Source organism: Macrotis lagotis, chromosome 1 (assembly GCF_037893015.1).
Source record: "Macrotis lagotis isolate mMagLag1 chromosome 1, bilby.v1.9.chrom.fasta, whole genome shotgun sequence".
NCBI lineage: Eukaryota > Metazoa > Chordata > Mammalia > Peramelemorphia > Peramelidae > Macrotis > Macrotis lagotis.
Window position 1 is genome coordinate 46,998,355 of NC_133658.1, and position 13,151 is coordinate 47,011,505.

The window sequence follows — 13,151 nt, forward strand, 5'->3', positions numbered from 1 at the left end:
CTAGAGCTGGAGTCGCCATTGCAGACATGGGGCTGGTAGGATCTAGCTGAAATCCACTCATCATGAACTGGGTATCGGAGGCGGGGCTGTCCATCTTGAGGTTGGGCAGAGTCATGTTCTGGGCCAGGTAGTATTGGTAGAGCTCCGCCTCAGCCGGGGATGGCAGGGCCCCGAGGCCCAGGTGGCGGTTGTGTTGCATCTGGGTCATGTTCTGCTGTAGTAGCATCATATTGTGCATGTGCTTCTCACTGGTCATGTGGATGCGGAGGTTCCTGGCCACATTGGTCTCATAGTCGCACACCTCGCACCGCCAGGTGGGCTTGGTTTTTGGTTTGGTGGGGGAGGGGGCCCCACAGCTGCTGCCAATGTTGGCGGCCGCAGCCGCTGCTGCAGCAGCCGCAGCGGCTGCCCCAGCAGTGTGGCTGAAGACTTGCTCTCCCCCTCCATTCTGCAGGTTCTGCATGTTGTTCAGATGCTTGTCGGACTGCATATGAATACTGAGGTTGCCTTTGGTAGTAGTAGAGTAGTTACAGACCTCACAGCGGAAAGGCTTGTAACCACACGTGTAGCTCTCGCCTCGCGCCAACCGCGGGTGAGGCTGCCCACTTTTGCAGTAGACACAGGAGCCACCAGGCTCCGGATGCTTCTCCTTCATGTGCGCCTCAAGTGTCTGCTGGTATTTATAGTGCCAATTGCACTTGGGACACTTGAGCGTCTTGCACGAGTTACGAGAATGCATCATGGTCATGTGCCCCCCCAGGGAGCGCGAAGAGCCCAGGACAGTGTCACACTTGGGGCACTCCACGCCACTCCCCGAGGGGCATTCCCCCACCCCAAGCTCACAGAGGGCCCCAGCATGCTGGTGATGGGAGAGGTAGCCCCCATCGTCCCCCTCTGCGCTTTCATTTGGTTCTGGTGCTGTGGCATTGTCTTTATTGGCACTTTCATCAATAAAGTCCAACCTCCTGCTGCCCTCTGCCACGCTAGCCCTGACGCCCTCACTGTTAAAGCTTAAACGATTCCTCCTGTTTGCACCATCAAAGACAACAAAGGAAGAAGTAGAATTAGAACTAGTAGAAGCTGCGCTCCTCGACAAGGTCTGGAGCATGTTAGGCATTAAGGGAGAGTTAGAAATGCTTTGGTTTGAGAGAGCAAGGTCATTTTTGTTGCTGCCACCTGCCATGGCGCCAGACTCCTCATGAGGCCTGTCCTCTAAGTCATCCTCCAACTCACTTGGAAAGAGTCCTTTGCAACCCTCCTCTTCCTCCTCCTCCTCCTCCTCCTCTTCCTCCTCTTCTTCCTCCTCCTCCTCTGCATCTTCCTCCTCCTCCTCTTCCTCCTCCTCGGCATCCTCAGCTGGCTCTGCCTTCTCTGAGAGGCTATCCTGGTCACCCGCTTCTTGCTTCTCACCCTCTGCCACCCCAGGGTCTTTGCCCTCTGAGGATTTGGTGGGACTGGAAGCCAGGGGGCCCAGGGAGACTGAGGTAATTGGGGTCTTCAGAGCCGAGCTGGTCAGCCCGCCAAGGTTCAAGAGGGTCCCAGGCGTCAAGAGGCCTGGCTGGGGCTGCTCTGCGGCAGTGGCGGAAGCGCCTTGGAGCGCCTCCTCCCCTTCCATCCGAATGCCGCTAAATTTGCCATAAAAGCTGTGTCCGGGGCCTATGAGGTTAGCTGCAGAAACTAAAGGGTGTTGAAAGTTTTTGGTTTTTGGTTCCAGAAAACTTACAAGGGGTTCCTTGTCTTTGCCTATTCCTTGGATGATAGCGGAAATGTTCTTATTACTAAGAATTTTCCGCTCTTCTTCACTCAGGGTCATCCTATGGTCATGTACCGCGTGGGTCACAAAAGAGCGGACATACCCAAAGGACAGCTTACACAAGAAACACATGAGAATGGGCTTCCTCTTCCCGTAGAGCACAAAGCCGTCAAACTTGGACAGGTCCACATTGTTGGGGACATCTTTGGATACACAGGAGCTTTTGGCAGAACCATCGCTGTTCAGGTAATCCTTGTTGCTTTTATGTCGCACATCAAAAACGCGGAAACTGTGCAGGACGGGGCTGATGCCCGTCAGGGCTGAGGTATTCGGGAAGGCCTGGTCTGAGCCCTCAAACCACTTCCCGAAGGAGGAGGCTATGTGGAAAGTGTTGATGATCTGTGGGTAGACTGGTGCAGCAGAGGAGGGCTCCCCCTGTTTCCCCCCAGCACTGGGTAGAGAGTTCAGAAAGAGCGATGGGAGAGCCCCACTGCCGCTGCCACAGGCCCCCCCACTTTGGATCAACTGGCTGACGCTTTCCACAATGTAGGCCGAGCCATCCGGCTGGTAGACGATTTCTCCAGCCAGATTCTCCACGTCACTCTCCTCCTCCCCCTCCTCACTGGTGTCACTCCCGCTTTCCTCCCTCAGGGGCAGAGGGGGGCGGGCGCTGGGGCAGTGGTGCTCCATGTAGGTCTGTAAGCTGGCAAAGGAGGCCGAGCATTCGTTGCAGCTGACCTCTTTGCTAGCGGGCTCAGCGGCGGGGCCGACCGGGTTGGTGCTGTCCGAGAGGCGCTCATTGAAGGGGGCCCTCAGGCTGTCTAGGGGCCCGTGGTTTTCTGTGGCGGACTGCTCCATGTTACCGGGGTTGTCGGGAAGGTGGGTGCTGTTGAGTTCAGTCCATTGCTGGTGCTGAGGGATACTACACCCATTGTCCTTCCCAGGGATGACAGGCGAGTCACAGCCTTCCATGATAAGGCCTGCATGGAGCTTTCATTGCACCCAATACGGTTCGGACCTGAAGAGAGCAGAGAGGGGGAGAGGAGATAGAGAGAGAGAAAGAGAGAAAGAAAGAAAAGGAAGAGAGAAAGGAAAGATGTTAGGAGGGCAAAGGCTAAGGTTCCACACAGAGCACTTTTAAGATGCTTCTAACTATACCCAATCTAGTAGGCCTAGAGAGGAGCGAGACCCTAATAAACCCCCAAACCACACTTTATGCTATTAAAACATCCAAAGGTGATAATGTGCGGGGCGGGTTCCAAGGAAAGAAACACAAGAAATGGCTCCTCTGCTCCCATTCTTCAGGGACAGCAGAAGCCCAAGATGGCAAACGTCAGTAGAGGGGGGGAAAAAGACTCCTTTCAAACCCCAAATCAAAAACCAATAGAATAAAATCTCAAAAAACAAATTATTCCAATCTAAGAAGTCAAGAATGATTCTGTACGCGAACGGATGATCCCCAGAAACCAAAGTACTTTTGAGCTAACTGATTTTTAATAGCCATATTTCTACAATGAGCTCTTAACGGAAAGTAGTACAAGGTGCTTTACTTTAGGTGCTCTTTACTTCCTTATAGCTCTGTATAGCAGTGACTACCCCAATTCAAACTCAACAACTTTAAAAGATCCCTCATCCTCTCAAAAACTAAGTAGCATCAGTTCCAATTACCAAATGGGAAAACTAAGGCACCAAGTTGAAACCACTGACTAGATGACATTCTTTCCCTTTAAGAAACCCATCTCCTCTGCGTCCATTCCTTATGTCTTTGCCAGACCACATCTTCTCCCAAAACGCACGTTGCTGATGGATGATAACATTTGAGAAGGAGGAAATGCTCACATTCCTCTAAAGAATATACTATGGTTTAATCGGTGATGCAGCCTTCCTAACTGGAAAGAGTACACCCCTCTACTCTTAGTGAAAACCTTTGATTCAGACATCCCAGTATCATTTGGCTGCTTTTCTGTTGAGGGTCTTGGCTGACCCAGAGACACCAGCTGTGCTCAGCAATCACTCCATTCCACACCTGCCTCTCAGTTATCATATAATAACCAAGCAGCTGTCCTTCAACCCTGAGGCTTTTCCATTTCAGAGAGGAAAGTATCATTGAAGTGAATTTGCCCTTTGAGAGAGACATGCATCCCTAGGGAGAGTAGCATCAGATTCCCTGCCATCGCTCCATCTCTCCTATGGCATCTGCATCACAGGTGCATTGATTCAGTAGCCACAGTGTTCCTGCCAGTTACTGCTCCCCGCACAGCCCTGACTTCTTTGTGACTGGGAGACCCCAAGCCACCGTTTTCTACAGCCCTCTTGGCCTGGCCTCCCTGGGTCCAAGGGCTTGCCACTGTAACTGTGGCCATCATCTCATTCATTCCCCAGAAGAGAAAAAGTGTGTATGGGGGGGGGGGGGGGGGAGTATGGAATGATTTGTGGTGGCTCTGAATTTGTTCCTTTGGGTTTTTTGGGGGTGAGGGGTATGAATGGATCTGTGTGTGTGTGTGTGTGTGTGTGTGTGTGTGTGTGTGTGTGTGTGTGTGTTTTATTTCCCCCTTCATTTTTTCAAATCCTGATCCTAGCCTATAGAGTAAGCCAACAGCTCCCCCTCGGGAAAGAATTGGGAACACAGTTTAAGAGTCTCTGGGGAAAGAACTTTTTTTTTTTTTTGCCATAAAGTGACAGGCTTTATTTATCTAAATCCACACATGCCCAGGCCCACCACGCCTATTTATTGGAACTCTCTGGAGTTCCACGACAACAAAAGATCATTGTTCTCTTCTAAAAAGACATCACATTGCTTCCTGGTTTTAAACGGGGAGACTTTGGGACCAAAAGAGAGATCCAAATGAAGGATGGATTCCTTCCAACCAGGCTCAACTCTGGCGCAAGAGAGGAGCTGGAGGGCGACTCCCTGTCAGCATGGACGCGATTGGCTGAAAGGCCCTTGATTGACAGCCGGGGCCAAAAAGGTTGGTAGGGCTGAAGGGGCGGGAGGGTTAACAGCCTGATTGTAAAATCAATGTCATAAATGCTTGGTAAGTTACAGGAACATGCGGGAAAAGGGAGGCCACGATTGATAAAGGAGTGCAGCTTTGATGCTTCACTGGGGACTTGTTTATTGACAGGAAAGCCAATCTCCTCTCCAGGCCAGGCCAGGCCAGAGAAACCTGCAAGCGTTTACCAATTAATTGGTGGGCTTTTCTTCCTCTGCTTCTCTCTTCCTCCCCCTCAACAAACTGTCCAGTTAAAGAGCTACGCCTTGAAAAATACTGCCCAAGCAGGAGAACCCCTGCTCACCTCTGCTCACTTCCTCCCCAATCTCCCATCCCTCGCTCTGTCTGTCTCTCTCTCTCTGACCTCTCCTTCCTCTTTTTATGACAGATCTGGGAGCACTCAGGAATCCTGCCTCCTCCTAAGACTGCAGGGCTCTGGGAAGGGAAGAGCTATGGAGTTGTTAAATGGGTATAAACCAGAGCCTTTCAATGGGATGCAGAGGGGCCAGAAGACATCACAAGGCATCAAGAACAGAACTTGCTACAATAGTACTATAGGTTACGATAGTAGCCTATCTTAAAATAGAGCGAGGCTGTGATGTCCAGCCATCTCAGCATCATTGGGAGCCCCAGATCCTAGGTAGCTCAAAACTGAAGGGGGAGCAGCTAGGTGGCACAGTAGCTGGAGCACTGGTCCTGGAGTCAAATCCGGCCTCAGACATTGAATAATTGCCCAGCTATGTGACCTTGAGCAAGTCACTTCACCTCATTGCTTTGCAAAAACCAAAAATAAAAAATAAGGGAAGAGGGCTCCCATTTTGAGTTCTAAACTATCAAATCTACAACTTTTTTTTTTTCTAACATCTAAATCACTTGGAGAAAACTAGCTATTTAAACAAGTGGCATTATTTCAATACTAAATACTATTTGTATTCTTGGGGCAGGGGGAGGAAGGGGGAAAGGATATTGGAGAAAATACAGGAGAGAGAGACACCCCCAAACTATGAAGCTATCTATCTATTGATGCCAGTTCATACACACACAGGCACACACACACACACACCTTTGGGCATCTAACACTTTCCCATCCTCTCCCTCATCCCACAGTCTCTCTTGGCTCCCCTGCTCTGTTTATCAGCCAGTCAATAAGAAAAAGGTAGTTCTTACTTAAGGAGGCAGGAGTCAACTCGTCAGGTCGATCAGCACTCTGTCTGTAAACACGGTTTCCCGTAAAATCAATGATCTTCAGTTACAGAGAGCAGTCTGAGAACCCAAAGCGTCCCTGGGCTTCCACAGGCTACACAGTCAGCTGGAGTTAACAGCCCCCTTTGTTCAATCCCTCCTCTGGCCTCTTAGCCCCTTTTCTCTCCTTTCATTACCTTTCATTTCACTCCCTCATTACAATCCCTGGGTCTGCTTCTTTTTCTGCTGCACTTACACCCAAATTTCCTTTAAAGCCTCTCCTACTCCAGAACACTTGTCAAAACCAAAAAAGACTTGAGTGTGGCAAGTTAGAGTCCTGTAGAGTGTATCACTTAAATAGGACTGTAAAAACAGAGGGTTAGGGAGCCAGATCCTTATCTCCCTATACCTCCAAACGTAGATGGATAACTTCAGGAACAGCAAACAGATCTGTCCTATCCCCTCCCCCCAAGGGGGGCCTGCTACCTTCACCCAGAAAGAGCCTCCCTCTGACATTTCTCGTTTCCTTGGATACTATCTGCTTGCTCAGTTCATTTTAGCAAATATCATCTTTACTTTTCACTCATCTGATGTTTGGGACCAGGAGCCAACATCTATCACTCTCCAATATATTAAATCAATACTCCTAAAATTGATACAGTTTAGAAAGTCTTCCTTGCTCAGCAAATGGCAAAACTCTTAAGAGTCAGGGGCTTTTCAAATGCAACATGCAGAGTTTCAGATCACTTTCTTAAAAAACTGTTCAAACACAACATCACAAGAAAAACCGAGAATGGTGGAAGGAAGGGGATTGGGGGTGAGATGGGGGGGGGCATGGAGTAGTTAGTCCTGCTGTTGCCCAGGCATCCTGAGAATTAAATATGAACAGTCGTAGTGTGTAATTTTAAATTGTTAATTAGCGCAGGGTTAATTAGGCGGTCCTTTCACAAGAGGCTGTTTGGCAGTAAACCAAGACTGGAAGCAATGGGAAGGAAGGAAAAAACAAAGGGAAGAGAGACAGTGAGAAACGGTCCCCTCTGTTAATAACCCATGTGGCATCATGAAAAAAAAAAAGAGCTAAACAGGCAGGAAAGAAATTTCTCAACTGTTTCTCAAGAAAAGAACCCCTGAGGTTCCATCTATTAAAAATGCTCCTCTCCAGGGAAGCCTCCCTCCCAACGTCAGCACTCTGGCATCCAAGTGCTCGTCCCGGAAGCAGAAAATGGGCTCAACAGCACCCAGTGGATATTTCTATACACTGCAAGGTTACACAGAGTTGGCAATCTCTAACATACACACGTGCAGTCAAGTAACCGGAAATGCTGAGCCCTGAAAAGGGGAAATGCTAGTCACTCCAGAATTCCTAAGGCTGTATCCTAGAGAAGCAAGTCTGAGCTGAGGAAGAAAGTGAAAGTGAGCGTGGAGGCATGTGGGAGAAGAAACTGGGATGGGAAAGGCATGATGACAAGAGGGTGTCCTCCTCGGCCACGAGAATGAAAGCTCCATGTTGGGCAAAGAGCAAAGCTGCTCTCTAGGCTATGTTCTCCTAATGCAGCTTCCAACCCTTCATTCACCCCTTCTTCACTGTTTACGCTGCTGATATACATGGTGGCTAGTGAATCGGTCCATAAAGCCAGATGACCCCAATCTATGTCATCCTGGACATGCCCCCCCCCCCCACCAGGCAACAGTGTAAGGCAAAAAGCTGCACTTTGAATTCTTTCCTTCACCAATGAAATCACAACAAACTGTGGTTCAAGATGACCTTGTTTTTTCCTGGGTAAGAATATGCCACCAAGATGCATGTTTCTGAAAACAGCAGAGAGGTACTGGGTAAATAGAGCAATATAAAGGGCTTAATATAGGCCAGGCTTTGTGCTAAGCACTGGGAATACAAGTAAGTGATCCCTGCCCTCAAGAAACATATTCAAATAGAAGACAACGTATGACGGGGGATCTGGAAAGCAGAAGGTAACCCACAGGGACAAGGGTGGTAATCTGGAAAGGCAAAGGGACAAAGACATGATTGCCAAAAAACAAAAACAAAACAAAACCCCAATACATATATATATATATACATATATATATACATACATGTATATATATGTATATATACATGCAGAGAGAGAGAGAGACAGAGAGAGAGAGACAGAGAGAGACAGAGACAGAGAGAGACAGAGACAGACAAGGGAAGACACATAGTCACAGGCCACATGTGTATAGAGACTGAAGGATGACCCATGGAAAGCCTGTGTTCCTTCCCCTTGGCACCCCCTTACACAATCCATGCAGTCAAAAGACCCAAAGGAAGTCTAAGAGAAGGGTGGGCTTGCTGAAGCAGATTTATGGGAGGTCAAGGACAAGAATCACAATGGATAAGATGCAAATGAGTGTGATGTGCAGCATTGGAGGGAGAAGTCATATTGATCAAAACTATAGTTCCCTCAGGCTTTCCAAACAGGTCTCCATATTCAAGGGCCAGTAGAAAGGTATGTAGAAAGATCATGGGATTTAGAGAGATGAGTCCCAACTCCATCATTTACCAGCTGATTGACTTTGGTTAAATCACATCATTTCTCTGAAGTCCAACTTCCTCCTGGTTAAAAGGCAGGTAGCAATCCTTGCCTCCCTTCCTCATAGGCTTGTTGTGATGAAAACAACTTGTTAACCTTCAAGTTCTCAGCAGCCAAAGGCAGTCGAGCAGCTTACAGGTGGGTATCTCCCCCTTTGGAATGGTTGAGTTAAATACCATTCTAAATTGGGCAGAATTCCAAGAAATTCAACAACGCTGACAGGCATTTCCCCAAGACACTATTATGCATCTGAATTTGAACAGCATATTTCATTAAATAAATGAGAACCAACCCTTGTTCTAATAAGGAGGTGCTCCCAATGATGATAACTACATGAAAGGGGGTCAGGTTCCACCATAGAAAGAATGAATTTCCTTGGCACCACAAAGCAAGAGTGAAATGAAATCCAGAATAATCAGTGCCTTGAGGAAATGAAGAGGGCCATGACATCCCTGCATTAGGCTATCAAAACAGATTTTGAGAGCTACAAGCTCACCCAAGGGGAGAAAAATCATTTCCATCCACTTGTTCAATTCTATGGGTACCCTGTGGAGGCATCATCTCCAATTCTGTGCCCCAAATGGAGATGATTAATAACAATGCTTTAAAGATTTCAAAACACTTTACATACATTATCTTGTGTGATCCCCACAATTCCACCCTCCTATGTCACGGTGGTCATAAGAATTGTGATCCCTCTTTTTTTACAGATGGGGTAAGGTTCAGAAAAGTTAATATGTCTATGTTCATATGAACTAGATTTGAATGCAGGTACTCCTGCTTCAAGTCTAGCCCATTCTCCATTCTGCTAAACTGCAGCTTAGCAATATTGCTACCACACACTATCAGCATCACACAATCTAGAGATAAAATCCAATCCCATTGGCCAAGATTTTCCATTAAGTCTACACATGCATTCCTTTAATGGGGTACAGGCAGAAAACACATGTATGATCTAACAGCTTCTTCACGCGAAGCAAAAAGTTGCTGAAGGAGTTGAAATGTCCAGGCCCACTTGCCTCCTGTTGGCTAATCATTTCATCTGGGCTATTTCCAGCACAAACATAAATCAGTCTGGAAGTGAAAACTGCTTGCTCAGTCCATTCTGTGAGGAATCTGCAATAACCTCAGCATTGTGGTTACAACACTGTCATGGAGAAGAGGAGGAAAAAGTAAGATCAAAAGCAGAAGTGGGCTGAGCAGACGGCCCTGGGTGGTGCGAGATGAGCTGAAAGGTGGTGAAATGACCTCCATCACCACCCTGCCCCTACACCCAAGATACAAGTTGTAGAACCAGCAAGATGAAAGCTCAGTTCTTACAATATTAAATAACAAATGCACACTGCTCGTGAAGCAATCACCTACCTCCACACCCCAAAGTCTGAATAGTTTCTCATCTTCTTCCACTGTTCCACCTTAGCTCACCTCACCCCTTCTTAAACTCCCTAACAACCCTAACTGGGACACCTCATCCTCAGATAACACTCACTGTTCTACCTCTGGGACCCTCTAGTTTGACATCCTTTACCGTTGTCACAACTTCCTATTATTCTCACATCATTAATCCCCTTCTAACCCTTATATCAAGACCCTGAATTATTCAATCCTGCTCACTTCATCCATAGAATCTGCATCCCTGAATTTGAGGTTGGAAGAAAGTTCAATAACCAAGCAATACAAATCATGCTTGAAAAATAATTCCCTCCACCTCTTACCCCGAGCAGTCAGGTGGCTGTGGACTGAGCACTGGACCCGGAGTCAGGAAAACCTGAGATCAAATCTGGCCTCTGATAATTACTAATTGGGTGACCCTGGGCAAGTCACTTCACCTTGTTTGCCTTAGTTTCCTCATCTATCCAATGAGCTGGAGAGGGAATGGCAAACCAGTCCAATACCTTTGTCAAGAAAATCCCAAATGAAGTTATGGAGAATTGGACACAACTGAAAAACAGTGAACAACAAAATCTCTTGCTTTATAAGTAGATTCCTTATATCAAGTCATGTCAAGCTGGCAGGCAAACATATTAAACCCCTACTCTGTATAGTTGGTCAAACCTACCTTTGCATCTTTGCAGTTTCCATTCACAGTTCCTCTCTGTGCCCCACTTGGGCCAATCAGAACAAAGCCAATCCCAGTTCCCCATGATAGCCCTTCAACTTTAGGAAGACAACTGTCTCCAACAAAGTCTATTTCTTTTCCTGGCTAAATTTAAGCTCTTGTCCACACTGCCTGCTTTTCTCTGGACATTCTTTTGCTTATCAAGATTCTACCTGAACTATGTTGCAAGACTCCAGACCCAGTCTGACCAGAGCAGAGAAGCCCAGGACCACCAACACTTCCCCAGATAATCTATCCCCTTTGATACAACCTAAGAAATCACATCGCCTTTCTGGGGGGGGGGGGGGGGTCATATCGAAGGCCTGACTCATAATGCATTCGAAATTCACAAAGGTCCCCTCATCCTGCCTCTTTCAGATAAACTGCTGCCCAACCACACGGTCACTATAAAGCTGATTTTTTTTTGAGCCCAAGTATAAGACTTTATAATATCCTACTGCCTAGCAGAGATTTCTCCATCTTTTTTTTTTACCAGAATAGCATGACAGATGTTTTGATAAAATCTAGGTAAGTTTCAACTACATCAATCTGTCTGATCTACTAAGTTTAGTGATCTTGTTTTCCTTTTCCTTTTTTTAAAATAAAAAATCTGGAATCATTAGTTTTTGTTGAAGCTATGCAGGCTCCTTATGGAAGTTAGCTGTTCCCAACCTTCTCTACAATGTTGTATTTTAGAATTTTATATTTAGCTAGGTGGCACTGCAGTGGATAGAGTTTCAGGTCTGGAGTCAGAAATGAGTTCAAATTTGACCTCAGATACTTACTGGCTGTGTGACTTTGGGCAAGTCATTTAACCCTGTTTGCCTCAGTTTCCTCATCTGTAAAATGAGCTGAAGAAGGAAATGGCAAATCATTCTAGGATCTTTGCCAAGAAAACCCCACTTGGTATCATGAAGAGTTAGACAAGGTTGAACAACAAGAAAATGGTTTTTTTCAGGAATCCAAGTTAAGTTCATTGGCCTACAGTTTGCAGGCTTCATGCTCTTGCCTTCTTTGAAAATTGGGGAATTTGCTCTCCCCCAACACTCTGGTATGAGTCCATTATTGTCCATGATCTGTCAAATATCACCAGTAATGGCTCAATGATCCTCTGCCATGCCTTTTCTATCAGTACCAGAGGAGCCTGGTAACTTGAATTCTTCAAAGTCAAGAATGTGCTTTCTTACTCCCAGATGACTTATCATCTTGGGTATTAACTCCTATTAGTCATTTGTGGGGTGCTTTTCCTAACCCCCAAATCATTCTGCTTATCAGTGAAAACAAAATCAAAATAAGGATTAGGTGGCTCAGCCTTCTGCTAGTTGCCATTGTCCCATTCACCCTGAGCAAGGGTTCTTTCAGTTCTTTAATGTATCATTCCCAAATTTATTTTCTCTATGTGAGTGTGTGTGTGTCTGTCTCAATCTCTCCTCTCCTCTCCCCCCCACTGTCACATTTTCTGTCTTCTCTCACCACCCCTCCAATCTTCTGACAGTCTTCATCTTTCTATAGTAACCAACCCTCTTCTTACAGGACTTAGTAATTTTTTTAAGGTTTTTTTCAAGGCAATGGGGTTAAGTGGCTTGCCCGAGGCCACCCAGCTAGGTAATTCTTAAGTGTCTGAGGCCGGATTCGAACCCAGGTCCTCCTGCCTCCAGGGCAGGTATTTTATCCACTGTGCCACCTAGCCACCTCAATTTTCTTTTTAAATTCATCCTACTGCTTGCCCTCTTTCCCCTTTGTATCCAAGTCTTTTACAAATGTAAATTATCTAATCCATTCCCATAGGGCTCTTTAGACAACTTCCCTTTTTCCTCTTCCTTGGAATTGTTTCTCTTTGTGACTACAATATATCACTCAGCCATGCTTTCCTCCAGGGCTGGCTTCCCTTGAAGAATTTTAATACATGGGATCCTAACTAGCCTTTCTCTACAATCAGAGAAATCTATGCCTCTCCTGTGCTACCCTCTCTCCCCCGAGAATGTTTTGGTTTATATCAGATTATGCCCTATTTTTGTGAGATGAAGTGCTTGCTTCCCTCTAAGAGTGCCAACATGTCCACCCTAGCAAACAATTCATTTTTGTTAGCTGGGGGGGAGTGGGTATACTTTTTGTTTTCTCCACTCTTTGAAGGATGAAATTGTCATTTGGAAAACTAATATATATGTATATAAAATATGTATTATCATTATAAATGATCATTTTATGATTATTGATGTTATGTTCTCTTTTTATATGTATTATTTATTTTCTATATGTGTTGATTATTTTTATATTAGCATGTTAATTATATATATTTAAAAGAAAGTTATGACTGTGGAGGTCTGGGAATATGACATACAGCCACTGGCACTCTATATTCTAAGCCAGGATTATGAGCTGTTTCCCAAACTCTTCATCTATTCCCATTCTGTCCCAGGTGGTCCGCAATATATTCTGAAGGGAAAAAAAAAATGTTTCTATTTCTATTTCCATTCATCCATATGCCTTCTCCCACTTCTAGCTTGGAAATTTCTGTACATTAGTATACTTCATAATATACAATGCTATTC

The 13,151-nt window shown here is 46.0% G+C and overlaps 1 protein-coding gene across 3 annotated transcripts in view; it reads right to left on the reverse strand.

Annotated features, from left to right (window-relative positions):
- Positions 1-13,151, reverse strand: part of ZFHX3 (zinc finger homeobox 3) — a 304,460-nt gene that overhangs the window by 196,703 nt on the left and 94,606 nt on the right. For 2 of the 3 annotated variants that reach the window (XM_074200227.1, XM_074200222.1), the window contains exon 2: positions 1-2,771. In XM_074200227.1, coding sequence (XP_074056328.1) covers positions 1-2,725 — 2,725 coding nt within the window. In that variant the 5' untranslated portion in view covers positions 2,726-2,771. The other variant, XM_074200233.1, reaches the window with a different exon arrangement.